The sequence below is a fragment of the Bos mutus genome, chromosome 16 (assembly GCF_027580195.1).
Source record: "Bos mutus isolate GX-2022 chromosome 16, NWIPB_WYAK_1.1, whole genome shotgun sequence".
NCBI classification, from domain to species: Eukaryota; Metazoa; Chordata; class Mammalia; order Artiodactyla; family Bovidae; genus Bos; species Bos mutus.
This window is the reverse complement of record NC_091632.1, coordinates 22,522,473-22,537,197: the sequence shown is the minus strand read 5'-3', so window position 1 is coordinate 22,537,197 and position 14,725 is coordinate 22,522,473. Positions and strand designations below refer to the sequence as shown.

The 14,725-nt window shown below is 42.3% G+C and overlaps 1 protein-coding gene across 1 annotated transcript in view; it reads left to right on the top strand.

Annotated features, from left to right (window-relative positions):
* RGSL1 (regulator of G protein signaling like 1) overlaps positions 1 to 14,725 on the top strand; it is a gene marked incomplete at its 5' end in the record, with an annotated part of 123,924 nt that overhangs the window by 78,155 nt on the left and 31,044 nt on the right. The window contains 3 exons of the mRNA XM_070384382.1: positions 7,663 to 7,725; positions 8,184 to 8,406; positions 12,610 to 12,717. Of these exons, the coding sequence (XP_070240483.1) occupies positions 7,663 to 7,725; positions 8,184 to 8,406; positions 12,610 to 12,717 (394 nt within the window). The remainder of the gene's footprint in view (positions 1 to 7,662; positions 7,726 to 8,183; positions 8,407 to 12,609; positions 12,718 to 14,725) is intronic.

Here is a 14,725-nt window from a genome sequence, read left to right as displayed (position 1 = left end):
ATTTATATTATTAGACAATGCTGGGCTATGACAGTTTCTAAGATTAAAAATCTTGATATCATTTATGACTCACCTCTTTGTCTCACACTTGTGTCTAGTCTGTGGGTGAATTCAGTTGGTCCAACCCTGAAAATAAGCAAAATCTGATATTCCTCCCTTCACCTGTTATAACCACTCTTATCCAAGCTCTGTCCAAACTCACCTGGTTCACTGCAATGGCTTCCTGGCTGATGCCTCTGGATCTGCTCTTGGCCCTCAGCAGATCCATTTCCACACTGGCCACAACGTAAGTTGTATGATTTAACTGAAAATAAAAGTGAGGACATTGAAGACAGATGGCTGTCTCCAGTAAAAGCCAAAGTCCTTGCTAAAACCAACAAGGCCTGCAGTGTCTGTCCTCTGCCTCTCCTCTCTGGCTTCACCTTCCTCTGCCCCCATGCTCATCACTTTGGTCATGCCAGACACATGCCAGCTCAGCCGCACTGCTCCCGCTGCGTGTAATGTGTGGATCCCCGTACGACTGAGTCCCTGCCTCCCTCAGGTTTTTGCTCAAGTCATCTCAGTGAGGCCTTACTTGCCCACTTTATATAAAACTTCAGCCCTATCCCCATTTTACTTTTTCCTTAGCACTTACCGTGATCTGGATCCATGTATGTATCCTTCCACACATACATACATACACTTCGTGTGTATGCATGTATAATCCTTATAATGTACATGTATGCATTTGTGTGTACAGTGTCCATCTGTTATATACACATATACTTGTATTATATTTTAAATAAATGCACAATATGTATATATGTTATATACGTGTGTGTTATAGAGATAGATTTTTTTTAAACTTATTTTGCTTCTTTTCCTTCTCCTCATGAGGGCAGAGGTTTTTATGTTTTGTGACTAGTCTCCAAGCATCTAGAAAGCTACTGGCAGTGTAGTGTTGAGTGCTCAATAGTACATTCAGCAGTCATTTGTTGAATCAATTAATCCCAACTGGAGATGATCCTTACTTTGGGCTTTGCTCAGGGCAGTATTTTCTGGTTTGAGACACTTGTTTCTGTAAGAACTCTCATTTTCATCCATCCGTTCAACCATCCTCCAATTATCCAGTTACCTTTTGTTGAATACTGATAGCATGCCAGCTAATATACGTCTATTTCCTAACTTCTGATTCACTTACGTGAAAACAGAATCCATGTGGAATATAGGGGAAGTTTTAAATCCTGGTTTTATCACCATTTGGCTAGGTGGTCTTGAACAAACTAGGAAGTCCAAATTCTTTAGTTTTCCTAGGTCTCTTTGTCCTCAGACGTAAAATGAGAATTGGGATAAAATCATATTTTGTTATTATATTTGTGAATTCAATAAATTTATAGAAATGTTGAGGATACTATACTGTAAAAGGCAAATAAATGAAAAGGGAAAGATGTGGAAGACAGCATCAGTCTTAAAGCAGCTGTTGTTTTCTAACCAGAGAAAGGAAGATTGAGAGACAGTGCTGAAGATGTCAGGGATATGGAATTTCATAGACAAGGAGACCAACAGTGATGACAAGAAATTAAACTGGAAGTTCCTTAATTAAGAGAAAATCTAATGGAAAATAGATTCACAGTTACCAGGGGCTGGGGGCAAAGAAAATGGGGAATTGTTGCTTAATTAGTACAGAATTTCCATGTGGGGTTATGAAAAAGTTTTGGAAATAGACAGTGGTAATAGCTGTATAATATATAATGCATGTAATTAATGCCTCTGAATTGTACATGTAAAAAAATGGTTGAAATGGCAAATTTCATGTTATATATATATTTTACAACAATAAAACGTTTCCTTTTCAAAGAGAAGAAGTAAGATTGGAGACACAAAGGGCATTGAGTTCTAGTGAAGAGAGCAGACAGCTGTGGATTTGAAGGCCAACTTCTCCACTTTCAAATTGTTTTATCTGAGGTAGAGGGCTGTGGGGCCCCTTTGTCCTTGCCTCCTCAACATTACAATGGGGATCGCAACAGCCCCCTCAGAGAAAGGCACTGTGTGCGCAGCGTCTGACAAGTGGTGGCTCACAAACGTTCATCCTCTTAACGCCCCTTAATCAGATCCATAGAACCTTAGCGTCAGAGGAAGCCCTGGAAGTTCCCTCAGCTTCCACTCTCATTGTACAGATGACAGAGCAAGGTCTAAGGTCTCACTGTGGTCTCCTGGCAAGTGCAGAGCCAGCATCCAGATTCCCCTAGTCTGCTGCAAAGCCAGCAAACTCCAGTCCTGGAGCCAAATCCAGCTTACCTCATGTATTTACATAGCCAGCAAGCTAAGACTGGTTTTACACCAATATCTTTACTAGACAGGTTGTTGCTGCTGTGGGTTTTGGGGGCTGGTTTTTTTGGGGCTGTTGTAGCCTTGTGGAATCTTAGTTTCTCTAATCAGGGATTGAACCCCTGCCTTCTGCAGTGAAAATGTGGAGCCTTAACCACTGGACTGCCAGGGAACTCCCTGGTTTTACATTTTGTAACAGTAGGAAAAAAACATCAAAAGAAAAATGCGTCAGATCACATGGGTGTTATACGAAATTCAAATTTCTGTGTCCATAAATAAAGTTTTATTACAACATAGCCGTGCTATTCCAAATCCTGAAAGATGATGCTGTGAAAGTGCTGCACTCAATATGCCAGCAGCAAATCCTGAAAGATGATGCTGTGAAAGTGCTGCACTCAATATGCCAGCAGCAAATCCTGAAAGATGATGCTGTGAAAGTGCTGCACTCAATATGCCAGCAAATTTGGAAAACTCAGCAGTGGCCACAGGACTGGAAGAGGTCACTTTTCATTCCAATCCCAAAGAAAGGCAATGCCAAAGAATGCTCAGCTACCGCACAATTGCACTCATCTCACACGCTAGTAAAGTAATGCTCAAAATTCTCCAAGCCAGGCTTCAGCAATATGTGAACCGTGATCTTCCTGATGTTCAAGCTGGTTTTAGAAAAGGCAGAGGAACCAGAGATCAAATTGACAACATCCGCTGGATCACAGAAAAAGCAAGAGAGTTCCAGAAAAGCATCTGTTTCTGCTTTATTGACTATGCCAAAGCCTTTGACTATGTGGATCACAAGAAACTGTGGAAAATTCTGAAAGAGATGGGAATACCAGACCACCTGACCTGCCTCTTGAGAAATTTGTATGCAGGTCAGGAAGCAACAGTTAGAACTGGACATGGAACAATAGACTGGTTCCAAATAGGAAAAGGAGTTCGTCAAGGCTGTATATTGTCACCCTGTTTATTTAACTTATATGCAGAGTACATCATGAGAAACGCTGGACTGGAAGAAACACAAGCTGGAATCAAGATTGCCAGGAGAAATATCAATAACCTCAGATATGCAGATGACACCACCCTTATGGCAGAAAGTGAAGAGGAACTCAAAAGCCTCTTGATGAAAGTGAAAGTGGAGAGTGAAAAAGTTGGCTTAAAGCTCAACATTCAGAAAACAAAGATCATGGCATCCGGTCCCATCACTTCATGGGAAATAGATGGGGAAACAGTGGAAACAGTGTCAGACTTTATTTTTCTGGGCTCCAAAATCACTGCATATGGTGACTGCAGCCATGAAATTAAAAGACGCTTACTCCTTGGAAGGAAAGTTATGACCAACCTAGATAGCATATTCAAAAGCAGAAATATTACTTTGCCAACAAAGGTTCGTCTAGTCAAGGCTATGGTTTTTCCTGTGGTCATGTATGGATGTGAGAGTTGGACTGTGAAGAAGGCTGAGTGCCGAAGAATTGATGCTTTTGAACTGTGGTGTTGGAGAAGACTCTTGAGAGTCCCTTGGACTGCAAGGAGATCCAACCAGTCCATTCTGAAGGAGATCAGCCCTGGAATTTCTTTGGAAGGAATGATGCTAAAGCTGAAACTCCAGTATTTTGGCCACCTCATGCAAAGAGTTGACTCATTGGAAAAGACTCTGATGCTGGGAGGGACAGGGGACAGGAGAAGAAGGGGATGACAGAGGATGAGATGGCTGGATGGCATCACTGACTCGATGGAAGTGAATCTGAGTGAACTCCGGGAGTTGGTGATGAACAGGGAGGCCTGGCGTGCTGCGATTCTTGGGGTCGCAAAGGGTCGGACACGACTGAGTGACTGATCTGATCTGATCTGATGCCCATTTGTTTATGTGCTGTCATGTGCTACAACTACACAGTTAAATCATTGCAATAGACAGTTTGGTCTGTGGCCCACACAGACTAAAATATTTGCTATCTAACTCCTTACACACTGTCCTGAGGAGAGGCCAAGAAAGTACCCAGTGATGGACAAACTCAATTCTGAAGGAAACTCTTAACATTCTAACTAAAAAGAACTATAGAAAAATAAAAATAGTAGGTTAAATTTTAAAAAACAATCATGGTGTTTTTAGATATTATTTTACTTATTATTAGATAATTGATAGGAGAAATCTGCTGGCTGCCTAATGGGGGTTCCTGTGTAGGTTACCATTATTTTTCCCTCTGGCTTCATTTAAAATTCTTTGTCATCAAATTTGGACGGTTTTAAAACAATGTGTTTTGGAGAATATCCTTTTGTGTTGAGGCGTGATGATTAGGTATTCTCTTAGCTTCATGAACTTGTATATCCAGTTCCTTCCCCAGGTTTATAGTATTTCTTTAAGTAAACTCACTGCTCCCTTTCCCTTCTTTTCTCCTTCTGGGATATGCTTTATGTTGCCCTTCCTAATGAAATCACATAGCTCTTGTAGAAACTCTTGTCCTTTTTCTACCTCATCCTCCTCCTCTTCTCCTTTTTCTTCTTCTTTTTAAGTTCTTAGTTCTCTCTCTTCTCTCTGGATCATTTCTGGATTTCTATCTTTGAGTGTGCTAATCTTCTCTTCAATAGAGTCTGCTCTATTTTCAGTGCTTTTTTCCCTTTTTTCCTTAGCCATGCCATGTGGCTTATAGGACTGTAGCTCGCCAACCAGGGACTGTACTGGGCCCACAGCAGGGAAAGCATGGAGTCCTAAACCACTTGACTGCCAGGGAATTCCCTCCAGTGCTTTCTAATGCATTCGTCATCTCATTTATCGAGTTCTTCAGGTTCAGAATTTTTGTTTGATTTTTTTTTTAGAGTTTCAGTCTCTTTGGTAAAGTATTCCTCTGTTCAGTAATGTTATTCCTGAACTCATTGAATTGCTTTTCTGATTTTTTCTTACAGCTCACTGATTTTCTTCATGATATGATTTTGAATTCTCAGATTGTAATATTTCATGACTTCAGTGGAGACATGGTTTCTGGAGAACCATCATTTTCTTTTAATGATACTGTGTGACTGTGTTCTTCATAGTGCTTGATAAGTTGTTCCTCTGCCAATGCATTTGAATATTAGTAGCAAACATCCTTATTTAGGTAAAGGTTTAAAACTTGATTATAACAATTCAAAGGGCTTCCCTGGTGGCTCAGAGGTAAAGAATCCACCTGTCAATGGAGGAGATACGGGTTCGATCCCTGAATTGGGAAGATCCCCTGGAGAAGGAAATGGCAACCCTCTCCAGTACTCTTGCCTGGAGAATTCCAGGCTACAGTCTGGCAGGCTACAGTCCATGGGGTCACAAAAGAGCTGTTACATGACTTAGCGACGAAACAACAACAATTCAAAACGTTGGTACTTAGAGGCTTTTCTTTTGTTTCTTAGTAGGAGGTGATACAGCACAAGTTTTCGCTTTCTCTTACCTGAGTGCCTCTGGCTGTGTTTGAGATCTGGCACTTTCCATCCTCCACCGCCTCCGCTAGAGTTGCCGCTGGTGTCCTCATGGTTGCTGCTTGCGCTTCCGGGGTGTCTGGTACCTTGCTGCTGGTGGTACCGCTGCTGTCACTGGCATCACTTCCTGGGGCACTGGGATGATGGACATCTCCACTGTGTCCAGGAACACCTGGATCAGGTGCCGGGAGGGAAGGGAGAGAATGAGCTGGAGTTGTGGATGCTTCTGCCAGTCCACCCATTTTAGTGTACAGATGGGTGGACCCCATGAGCATCCTGGTGTGTTGGACAGAGATGCATTTGTTGAATTGTGGGTGTTCACTAGTTGGAAATTGAAGGAGAGAGACAAGGGAGCATCTTCTACCATGATGCTGATGTCGCCACTCATAAATCTTTGAAACCTAAATAGACATCCATGGAATACTCATTTCACATGTTGATTTTTAATATTTGATACATATATATTTAGAGCTTATCCATCACTATGTTACATTATAGATTGCTATTATTCAATCACTGAGTTGAATTCTCTCAGGAATATACTTCACTTTGGTTTCCTCAGAAGCCTAGGAGATCTGATAAAGTTATTAAATCTCATGCTCTTAAACTCACCTTTTGGCAGCATGACTTGGGCAATTTCTGGAGACAATCTTACGTTCCTTTTAAATTATTATAAGCAACTTATTGCCCGTAAAATAATGTCCAGACTACTTATCAAACCATTCAAGTTCCTTATATATAGTCCCAATCGGCCTTCTCTACCTCATTCCTTGCCATTGCCCCAGCCCTGAACTCTTTACCAGAAAGCTACAGCTCAGCCATCCTGGAATACTCATTGTTTTCATACATTTTCTTTCCCTTCTCTGTCTCTTTGCTTAATCTCTTCCAATTAGCTGAATGCTCTTTACTCCATGTCAGGATGGTGAGCTCCTACTTATACTGCAAGGTATAAATTGTGATTTAATTCTTCTTGCCTTTATGAACTTTACTTGGATTTTCTGAACTCAAAACAGCTAATTATTTCCTCTTCTCTGCTCCCAAAGAACTTTGTTCTCACATCTATCATAGCATGAGTCATACTAGAAAGTGAACTCCTTGAGAACTAGGCTTGTAGCTTATTGGTCTCTGTATTTTCAGTCATGTGCACAGTGTCTGGAGGCACTCAGAAAATAGTCATCAAATCAATAAATGAATGAAAGTAAGCGCAGATAAATCAATCTAGCTAAGCACTGACTTGTGGGATTTTTTTGGTTGTTGTTTATTTGTTTGTTTTAATCTGATGAAGTATTCAAGTGGATAAGGTCTTCAAGTGGGAGACGTTAAGAATAGACATACCAAAAAGAGACGCTTGGTTACCAGGACCCTTTTAAGAATTCAATGAGATAGTACTTTACAAATGAATAAATAAGTATTAAATGTCAAATAGTTGCCCTTCAGTAAAGGATTTGTTGTTTCTCTTCTCAAAGTGAAAGTGAACATGTTAGTCGCTCAGTCGTGTCCGACTCTTTGCGACCCCATGGACTGTAGCTTGCCAGATTCCTCTGTCCATGGAATTTGCCAGGCAAGAATACTGGAGTGGATTGCCATTCCCTTCTCCAGGGGATCTTTCTGACCCAGGGATTGAACCCTGGTCTCCTGCACTATAGGCAAACTTTTTACCATCTGAGCTACTAGGGAAGCCTCTTCTTAAGTAAATATCAATCACTGTTCTCTGAGATTCAGAGAGAGGCTGTGACGGAAGCTGTCATATTCAGAGAGGCAAAGGAATACTTCCTGGTTGGTCATGGCTAATGTTTGCTATTCCATATCTCCAAATTAGAGAATCCAGAATCTGCAGCCTTCTCTTCTCCCATGTGAATACTAGCAGGACAGAGGCAGCAAGCATCTCTTCATAATGCTTATGTTGTATTTGGATTTCAGATCCTCAGCCCCTGGTATACTGAATTCCTGGATGAAGAGGACTACTGGTTTCTCGTTTTTACAGTAGGAGGGACTTTGAGTTGGGGAGGAATCATGAGGTTGAGGGAAGAAAAGGGAGTTACTGCTCTTTCAGAAGTGCTCTTTGTTAAAGTTAATGAAATGTTAAGTATTTTTCTATCAATTTTTCTATCTGGGGTTGATGGGCTCTGATGGTCTAAAGAGAAACCTCTCAAGGAAAAAGATCCAAGTGCATAAGCTCACTTTGAAGAAGTCACATTCATATAGAATTTCTCACTTATAGAGAAAGAGTTTGATTCGAAGATGTGTGGTATATATGGGGTGTGTGTGTGTCTGTGTGTGTGTGTGTGTGTGTATATCTGTAAAGGAACAATAGTTCTTAACAAACTGAAAATAATCAGAGTCCATGTGACAGGGAGGCAAAGAAGGACCAAGCTGTAAAAATCTTGCTTCTGGCCTAGTTTCTATAGCAAATGCTGTCTGCTACCATCTCCTTCTCTTAGACTCAGAGCAGGCTCATCAGGACCAAGTGGCATAAAAAAGAATCTATAAGCAAAGAAGATATCATTCTTCTTTACAAGAGATTTGAGGAATCACTGGAGTTAAGCCAGGGTTTGGCTAACATGGAAGAAATGGAATCTATGCAATGGCAAAAGATAGCTACTGAGGATCTGAAGCAAGGTGGGTCCCTCCGGGTAGAAAGGAAGTCTCCAGTGTTTCTGGCAGGTAAGGTCAGTCACCATAACTTTTTTTTTATCCTTACATACAAGCAGCTGTGAAGTATTAGTATTTTAACTTTAAGTATTTACTATGTGTCAGCACTATGCAATGCAAAGGTGGTAAAGAGGACCTCATTTGATCTTCCAAATAACATGTGAGGTAAGTACAGGATAACTGAGGCACAGAAAGGACAAGTTACATTTCCAAGGTCACACAGTAAGTGGCAGAGTCAAGATCTGAATCCAGACTGACTGACTGCAGAGGCCCCCACTGGCTCTGAAAGGGAACCAGAGAACTCAAGTTTGACCAGGCTCATGACCACCAAGACATCATCACAGTTATATAGTGATTACTCCATTTCGTGCATCTGAAAAACATGTGCCATTCCTCCCCAGAATCAGGTCTAAGACATTTCTGTGAATATATTTTTAACAGCCACTCGCTTCCCCCAACATAACACACCAGCCACCCAGGCAGTGGAGAGCCTTGGTTAGGAACACAAGGCTCTGCTGTCCCACAGATCTGGGTTATATCCTAGCTCTGCTAGTGACTGTGTGAACCTGAACAATGTATTTAACCTATCTTCAAGCCCTGTTTCTCTCAACTGTAAAACGGGAATAATAGGCTTGTTGTGAAGATGACCCAAGACCATCCATGAAAGCTATTAACATAACATTTGGCAATAGTAAGAGTAGCCACTGTTGTTCAAATTGAACAAACTGCTTTAATTATCAGTGCTGAGGCAGTCAGAGTACTGCAATATTTCTCAAACTTCAAAGCACAATAAATACTTTTGACTTCATTTTGGGAAACATATACCTGTATATGTATGTGTGTGTATAAATATATATTAAAATTTTTTCACAAAGCAACACCTGTCCTTATTACATAAGATTATATACTCTCATACTCTCTATGTTATTCCATTTCATTTTGTAAAAACTGGTAATAACTGTTTTTTGACATTCTATTGAGTAATGACATATGTATTAGTAATCAGTTCAGTCACTCAGTCGTGTCTGACTCTTTGCAACCCCATGAATCACACCACACCAGGCCTCCCTGTCCATCACCAACTCCCAGAGTCCACTCAAACCCATGTCCATCGAGTCGGCGATGCCATCCAGCCATCTCACCCTCTGTTGTCCCCTTCTCCTCCTGCCCTCAATCTTTCCCAGCATCAGGGTCTTTTTCAAATGAGTCAGCTCTTTGCATCAGGTGGCCAAAGGACTGGAGTTTCAGCTTCAACATCAGTTCTTCCAATGAACACCCAGGACTGATCTCCTTTAGGATGGACTGGTTGGATCTCCTTGCAGTCCAAGGGACTCTCGAGAGCCTTCTCCAACACCACAGTTCAAAAGCATCAATTATTTGGCGCTCAGCTTTCTTTATAGTACAACTTTCACATCCATACAGGACTACTGGAAAAACCAGAGCCTTGACTAGACAGACCTTTGTTGGCAAAGTAATGTCTCTGATTTTTAATATGCTGTCTGTTGCTGCTGCTAAGTTACTTCAGTTGTGTCCGACTCTGTGTGATCCCATAGACGGCAGCCACCAGGCTCCCCCATCCCTGGGATTCTCCAGGCAAGAACACTGCAGTGGGTTGCCATTTCCTTCTCCAATTCGTGAAAGTGAAGTCGCTCAGTTGTGTCTGACTCTTAGCGACCCCACGGACTGCAGCCTACCAGGCTCCTCCATCCATGGGATTTTCCAGACAAAGTACTGGAGTGAGGTGCCGTTGCCTTCTCCGAATATGCTGTCTAGGTTGGTCATAACTTTCCTTCCAAGGAGTAAGCGTCTTTTAATTTCATGGCTGCAGTCACCATCTTCAGTGATTTTGGAGCCCACTTCATGGCAAATGGATGGGGAAACAGTGGCTGACTTTATTTTTTGGGGCTCCAAAATCACTGCAGATGGTGATTGCAGCCATGAAATTTGTAATCAAGATCTTTGAAAATTCATTTCCACCACTCCTTTGCTCTGTGAGCTTACTTGGCCAGCCACTGTATCTCCCTGAGTCTCCTTTCCTCATCTACAGAATGGGGATGATGGCATTGTTGAAAGGATAGGTGGTAATGCATTTGCACAGCAAGTAGGTCCTCAACAAGTAGTACTTGTTAGATTCCACTAAAAAATGTAACCCTCACCTCTTTTAAAACTTTGATGTGCACTCTGTGTACAAAGCAGGTTGTTTGGGTGCTTGCCCTTTGGAACATACTCGGGCATGAATTATTAAAAGCTAGCATGAACAGGCCATCTGGTTTACCTTAGGATTTCCCCTTCTCTAAATCCCAAACATTCCAAATCCTCTCCCAGGAATCAAGAGAAAAATGAAAGAAAGGATGGCTGATAAATTTGACCCTACACATGCTGGGCAGGGGCATTCCCCTTGATGGCCATGAAATGCCAGGAGGGATCAGGAAGAGTGGTAATCACCTCCATGGAGATGCCCCCTCCCTCCCTCCAGCATACCCTCTGCCATTGCTTTCTTGAAATGCAAATCTACCCCAATGAAGGGCCTCCTGTGCATTTGTCCAAGTCCGGGCCCTGACTCCCCAAGTAGGCTGAAGCCTCCACTCAGACTATGCCATAAACTCTCTGAGCATCAGAGCTAGAATACTCTTATATTTCTTGTAGAGAAACTGAGCCGAGGTAAGAGTCTTGCCCAGGGTTTCTCAGCAAGGGAGGGATTGATGAAAGACTAGAAAACTGAATCGATAGCGGCAATAATCCACTGCTTTTACCACTGCAGTCTTCTGACTGAGAGATGGTAATGATAACAGTGACAATGCTGACCTAAGGACACTGACATTCAGAGGGCCACACCCCATATTCCTTCTAGATCCCACCAGTATAACCTGCAAAAGTCCTGGACTGCCCTAGAGAGTTTCAGGGAAACTGTGGGTGATGAGATTTACCCTAAATCTCAGCGCTCATAACACAAATGAGTGTTTTGACCTTGGTAGGCACAGTGCTGCTATTCTGCCATTGCCTATCAGTATCAGTTAAGTTGCTTAGTTGTGTCCAACTCTCTGCGACCCCATGGATACAGCACGCCAGACTTCCCTGTCCATCACCAACTCCTGGAGCTTACTCAAACTCATGTCCATCAAGTCGGTGATGCCATCCAGCCATCTCATCCTCTGTCATCGCCTTCTCCTTCTACCTTCTATCTTTCCCAGCATCAGTGTCTTTTCCAAGTGAGTCAGTTCTTAGCATCAGGTGGCCAAAATATTGGAGTTTCAACTTCAGCATCAGTTCATATTCATCCTTCCAATGAATATTCAGGACTGATTTCCTTTAGGGTTGCCTGGGCAATGGCACCCCACTCCAGTACTCTTGCCTGGAAAATCCCATGGGCAGAGGAGCCTGGTAGGCTGCAGTCCATGGGGTCACTGAGGGTCAGACACGACTGAGTGACTTCACTTTCACTTTTCACTTTCCTGCATTGGAGAAGGAAATGGCAACCCACTCCAGTGTTCTTGCCTGGAGAATCCCAGGGATGGGGAGCCTGGTGGGCTGCCGTCTATGGGGTCGCACAGAGTTGGACATGACTAAAGTGACTTAGCAGCTTAGCAGCAGCAATACCTCATTAAAACTTTTCTTGCTGCCTCAGCCTTACAGTCCCATCTCATTTTGAATACAGAAAGTCATTCCCTCCCAATTCACCATGCATGACTAGACATGATCTATAGCTACCTTTAGAAAAAAATAATTCACTCTCAAAGGACAATTATTCACAACTATTGATATTCAGAGATATGAGTTGTCAATTCTGAAGGCAATTGCATCAAATTTTTTGGCGCAACAGCAGAATGTTTGAATGCATTTGCAGCTCCTCCCTATACCAGATGGGGTTTGAAAGGGTCCATATTCATTTGGATGGATTACTTCTAGTATACATGTTAACACTTAGTGCCTCTTCCAAAGTCATATCAGTTACCCTTAAGCAGAAAATTTCCACGGGTCAGGTCTCCCCAAGAAGGGCAAAAGCCCCCATTCTAGAGGATAGGGGAGGCAGTATTTTCTTGCTTCTGATTTGGCCTAGGAAACTTGTATTTCCTATATAGACATTCCAGTAAAACACTATTGTCCTACTTAAATAGCATTTTAAAGACAATACTTGCAACAACAAAAAAAAGTGCGTGAATCTTTGAAACCACAGTAGACAACAAGACTCCATTTTTGTTTTCCCCTATTTGATAGACATAAAGAAAATGGCCTTTGAGGAACTCTGTTATAAGTATCCAAAGGTGGCCATAGAGAAGATCAGTGAGGACTACAAAATATATTGTGAAAAAGTACCTCATATAGGTAAGTGTTTAAACTCAAGGATGGATGTGAGACAACCAGGTAAGAAAGAGTCTCAAAACCACAAGAGGCATAAACCAAAAAAAGGATGGTCAGCAGAGAATGACCATGTCTGTCTTTTCTCCTACAAAGCCAAAGAAGGGCATCATGAAAGTCAGATGCAATTGTAAATGAATGAAGACGATGATGAAATTGTTAATTCCTACCTTCTTACTTAGTTATCACTCTGGGGTTTTCAACAAGACAGATTTGTCTCCTACCAAGATTTCTAGAGTCATAGTTTTGTGAAAGGAGATTTGTTGGGGGGTATGTTCTTAGAAATAACACCCATATGGGCATGAGGAAAGCAGAACTGGGCAGAGGTAGGTGCTGAACTGTGAGGTAGTTATGATAAACATCAGCAGATCCTATAGGAAGCTCTAAAGCTAAGATAGCCCTTCAGAGTTGTCCCTCATTGAGGCAAGAAACTTGTACCTCCTCACTGACTCAAATGGGATGTGACTGACTTTGGGAGGACATAACCTTGGGTCAGGCAGTGCCCTTTGGCCAAAGACACTTCCAGAGAGGACCTCACCTGTGGCAGCAGCCAGTAACTCCAGGCAGCTGGGAAAATGAGTGCTTTGCTCCTAAAGAAATGAGCTAAGGCATGCACCGGAGCACTCAGTATTGTCCACTTACTTTGTAAGGAAATTTTACCCCATCTTGTAACAGTGCTTCCAGGAATCTGGTGGCTTCCTTTCCTAGGGAACTTATGTAAGAAAGGCTGACACACACTATTACAGCTTGTCTGGAGATCACAACAAATACTCCTTTTCTCCTTGCTTTTCTGCTCGTGACAGATTCCTTCTATGGTTCTGCTAGTGGTTCTGCTGGTCTCAGGGGACTTACTTGGCAAGATAACCTAGACTTTCACCCCTGAGAGACATGAGCCCTTGATCATCATGACTTCTCAGGCTGTGGCTGCTCACCTGTTGCTTTACCATCACAATTGGACACGGGAATACCAAGAGGGCCAAGTGCATTCTGCACAGCCCCTGCTACATAACTGGTGACCACAGTCAATGGCCCCGCCAGTGCAGTGACTCCTTTGCCTCCCTGGCCTCTGGCATAAGGAACTTGAAGTGACTGAGCTCCTACTGTGTCCCTAGTCATAGCATTCCCACTCTGGGATCCTGGACCTCCAAGCTGGCACAGTCCAATACAGGAGCCACTAGTCCAATTGTGGCCATTGAGCTCTTGAAATATAGCTGGTACCAATAGGTTAAATAAAGCACATTACTATAATTAATTTCACTCTTTTCCTTTTAGTTTTTTAAATCTGACTGCTAGAAATTTTAAATTTATATAATACATGTGGCTCCCATTATATTTCTATTGGACAGCGCTGGTCCAGATCCACAGAACCTTAAGTTGTAAAGATTAAACATTTCCCTAAGTAGGTCACCAAAACTGATGATAAATGGATCTCTTATACTGTCATCCCTTGATTCTCATATTCAATATTCGACTCACTGGGGGCCACAGCTTCATATTATGGTCTTCGGTTTTTCCTGGAGGATGATGCCTCATTTTTCAAAAAGTATCATCTCCAAGCTGGTGTGACAGACAGCTAGACCTTCAAAAAATGGCTTTGTTACTCTACCAGGCCAGCAGCTCTCATAGGTGACAAAACTAGTGGATCCAACTACTGTATGCCCTTTGCCAATCCGCTTTACTGTAAGTGTATCTCTTGATCAGAGGCAGTGTTACGGGAGATCCTATTCAGGGGATCAAACACTTCTAAGCCCCAAATATCAATGCTAGCTGAAACCTCACAGTTAGGAATACATGTCAGTTCCAATCCAATACAGCTGCCCCTTCCAGAATAAAAAGGTCCAATGTCATCAAATTGCCACCAAGTGAGTAGCTGGTTTTCCATGAAGGATGTTGAAATATGTGAGTTTTAGTGTTTGTCTCTTGCTGGCAAGTTGAACATTTGGCAACATTGGTAGCTAAATCAGCCTTAATGAGT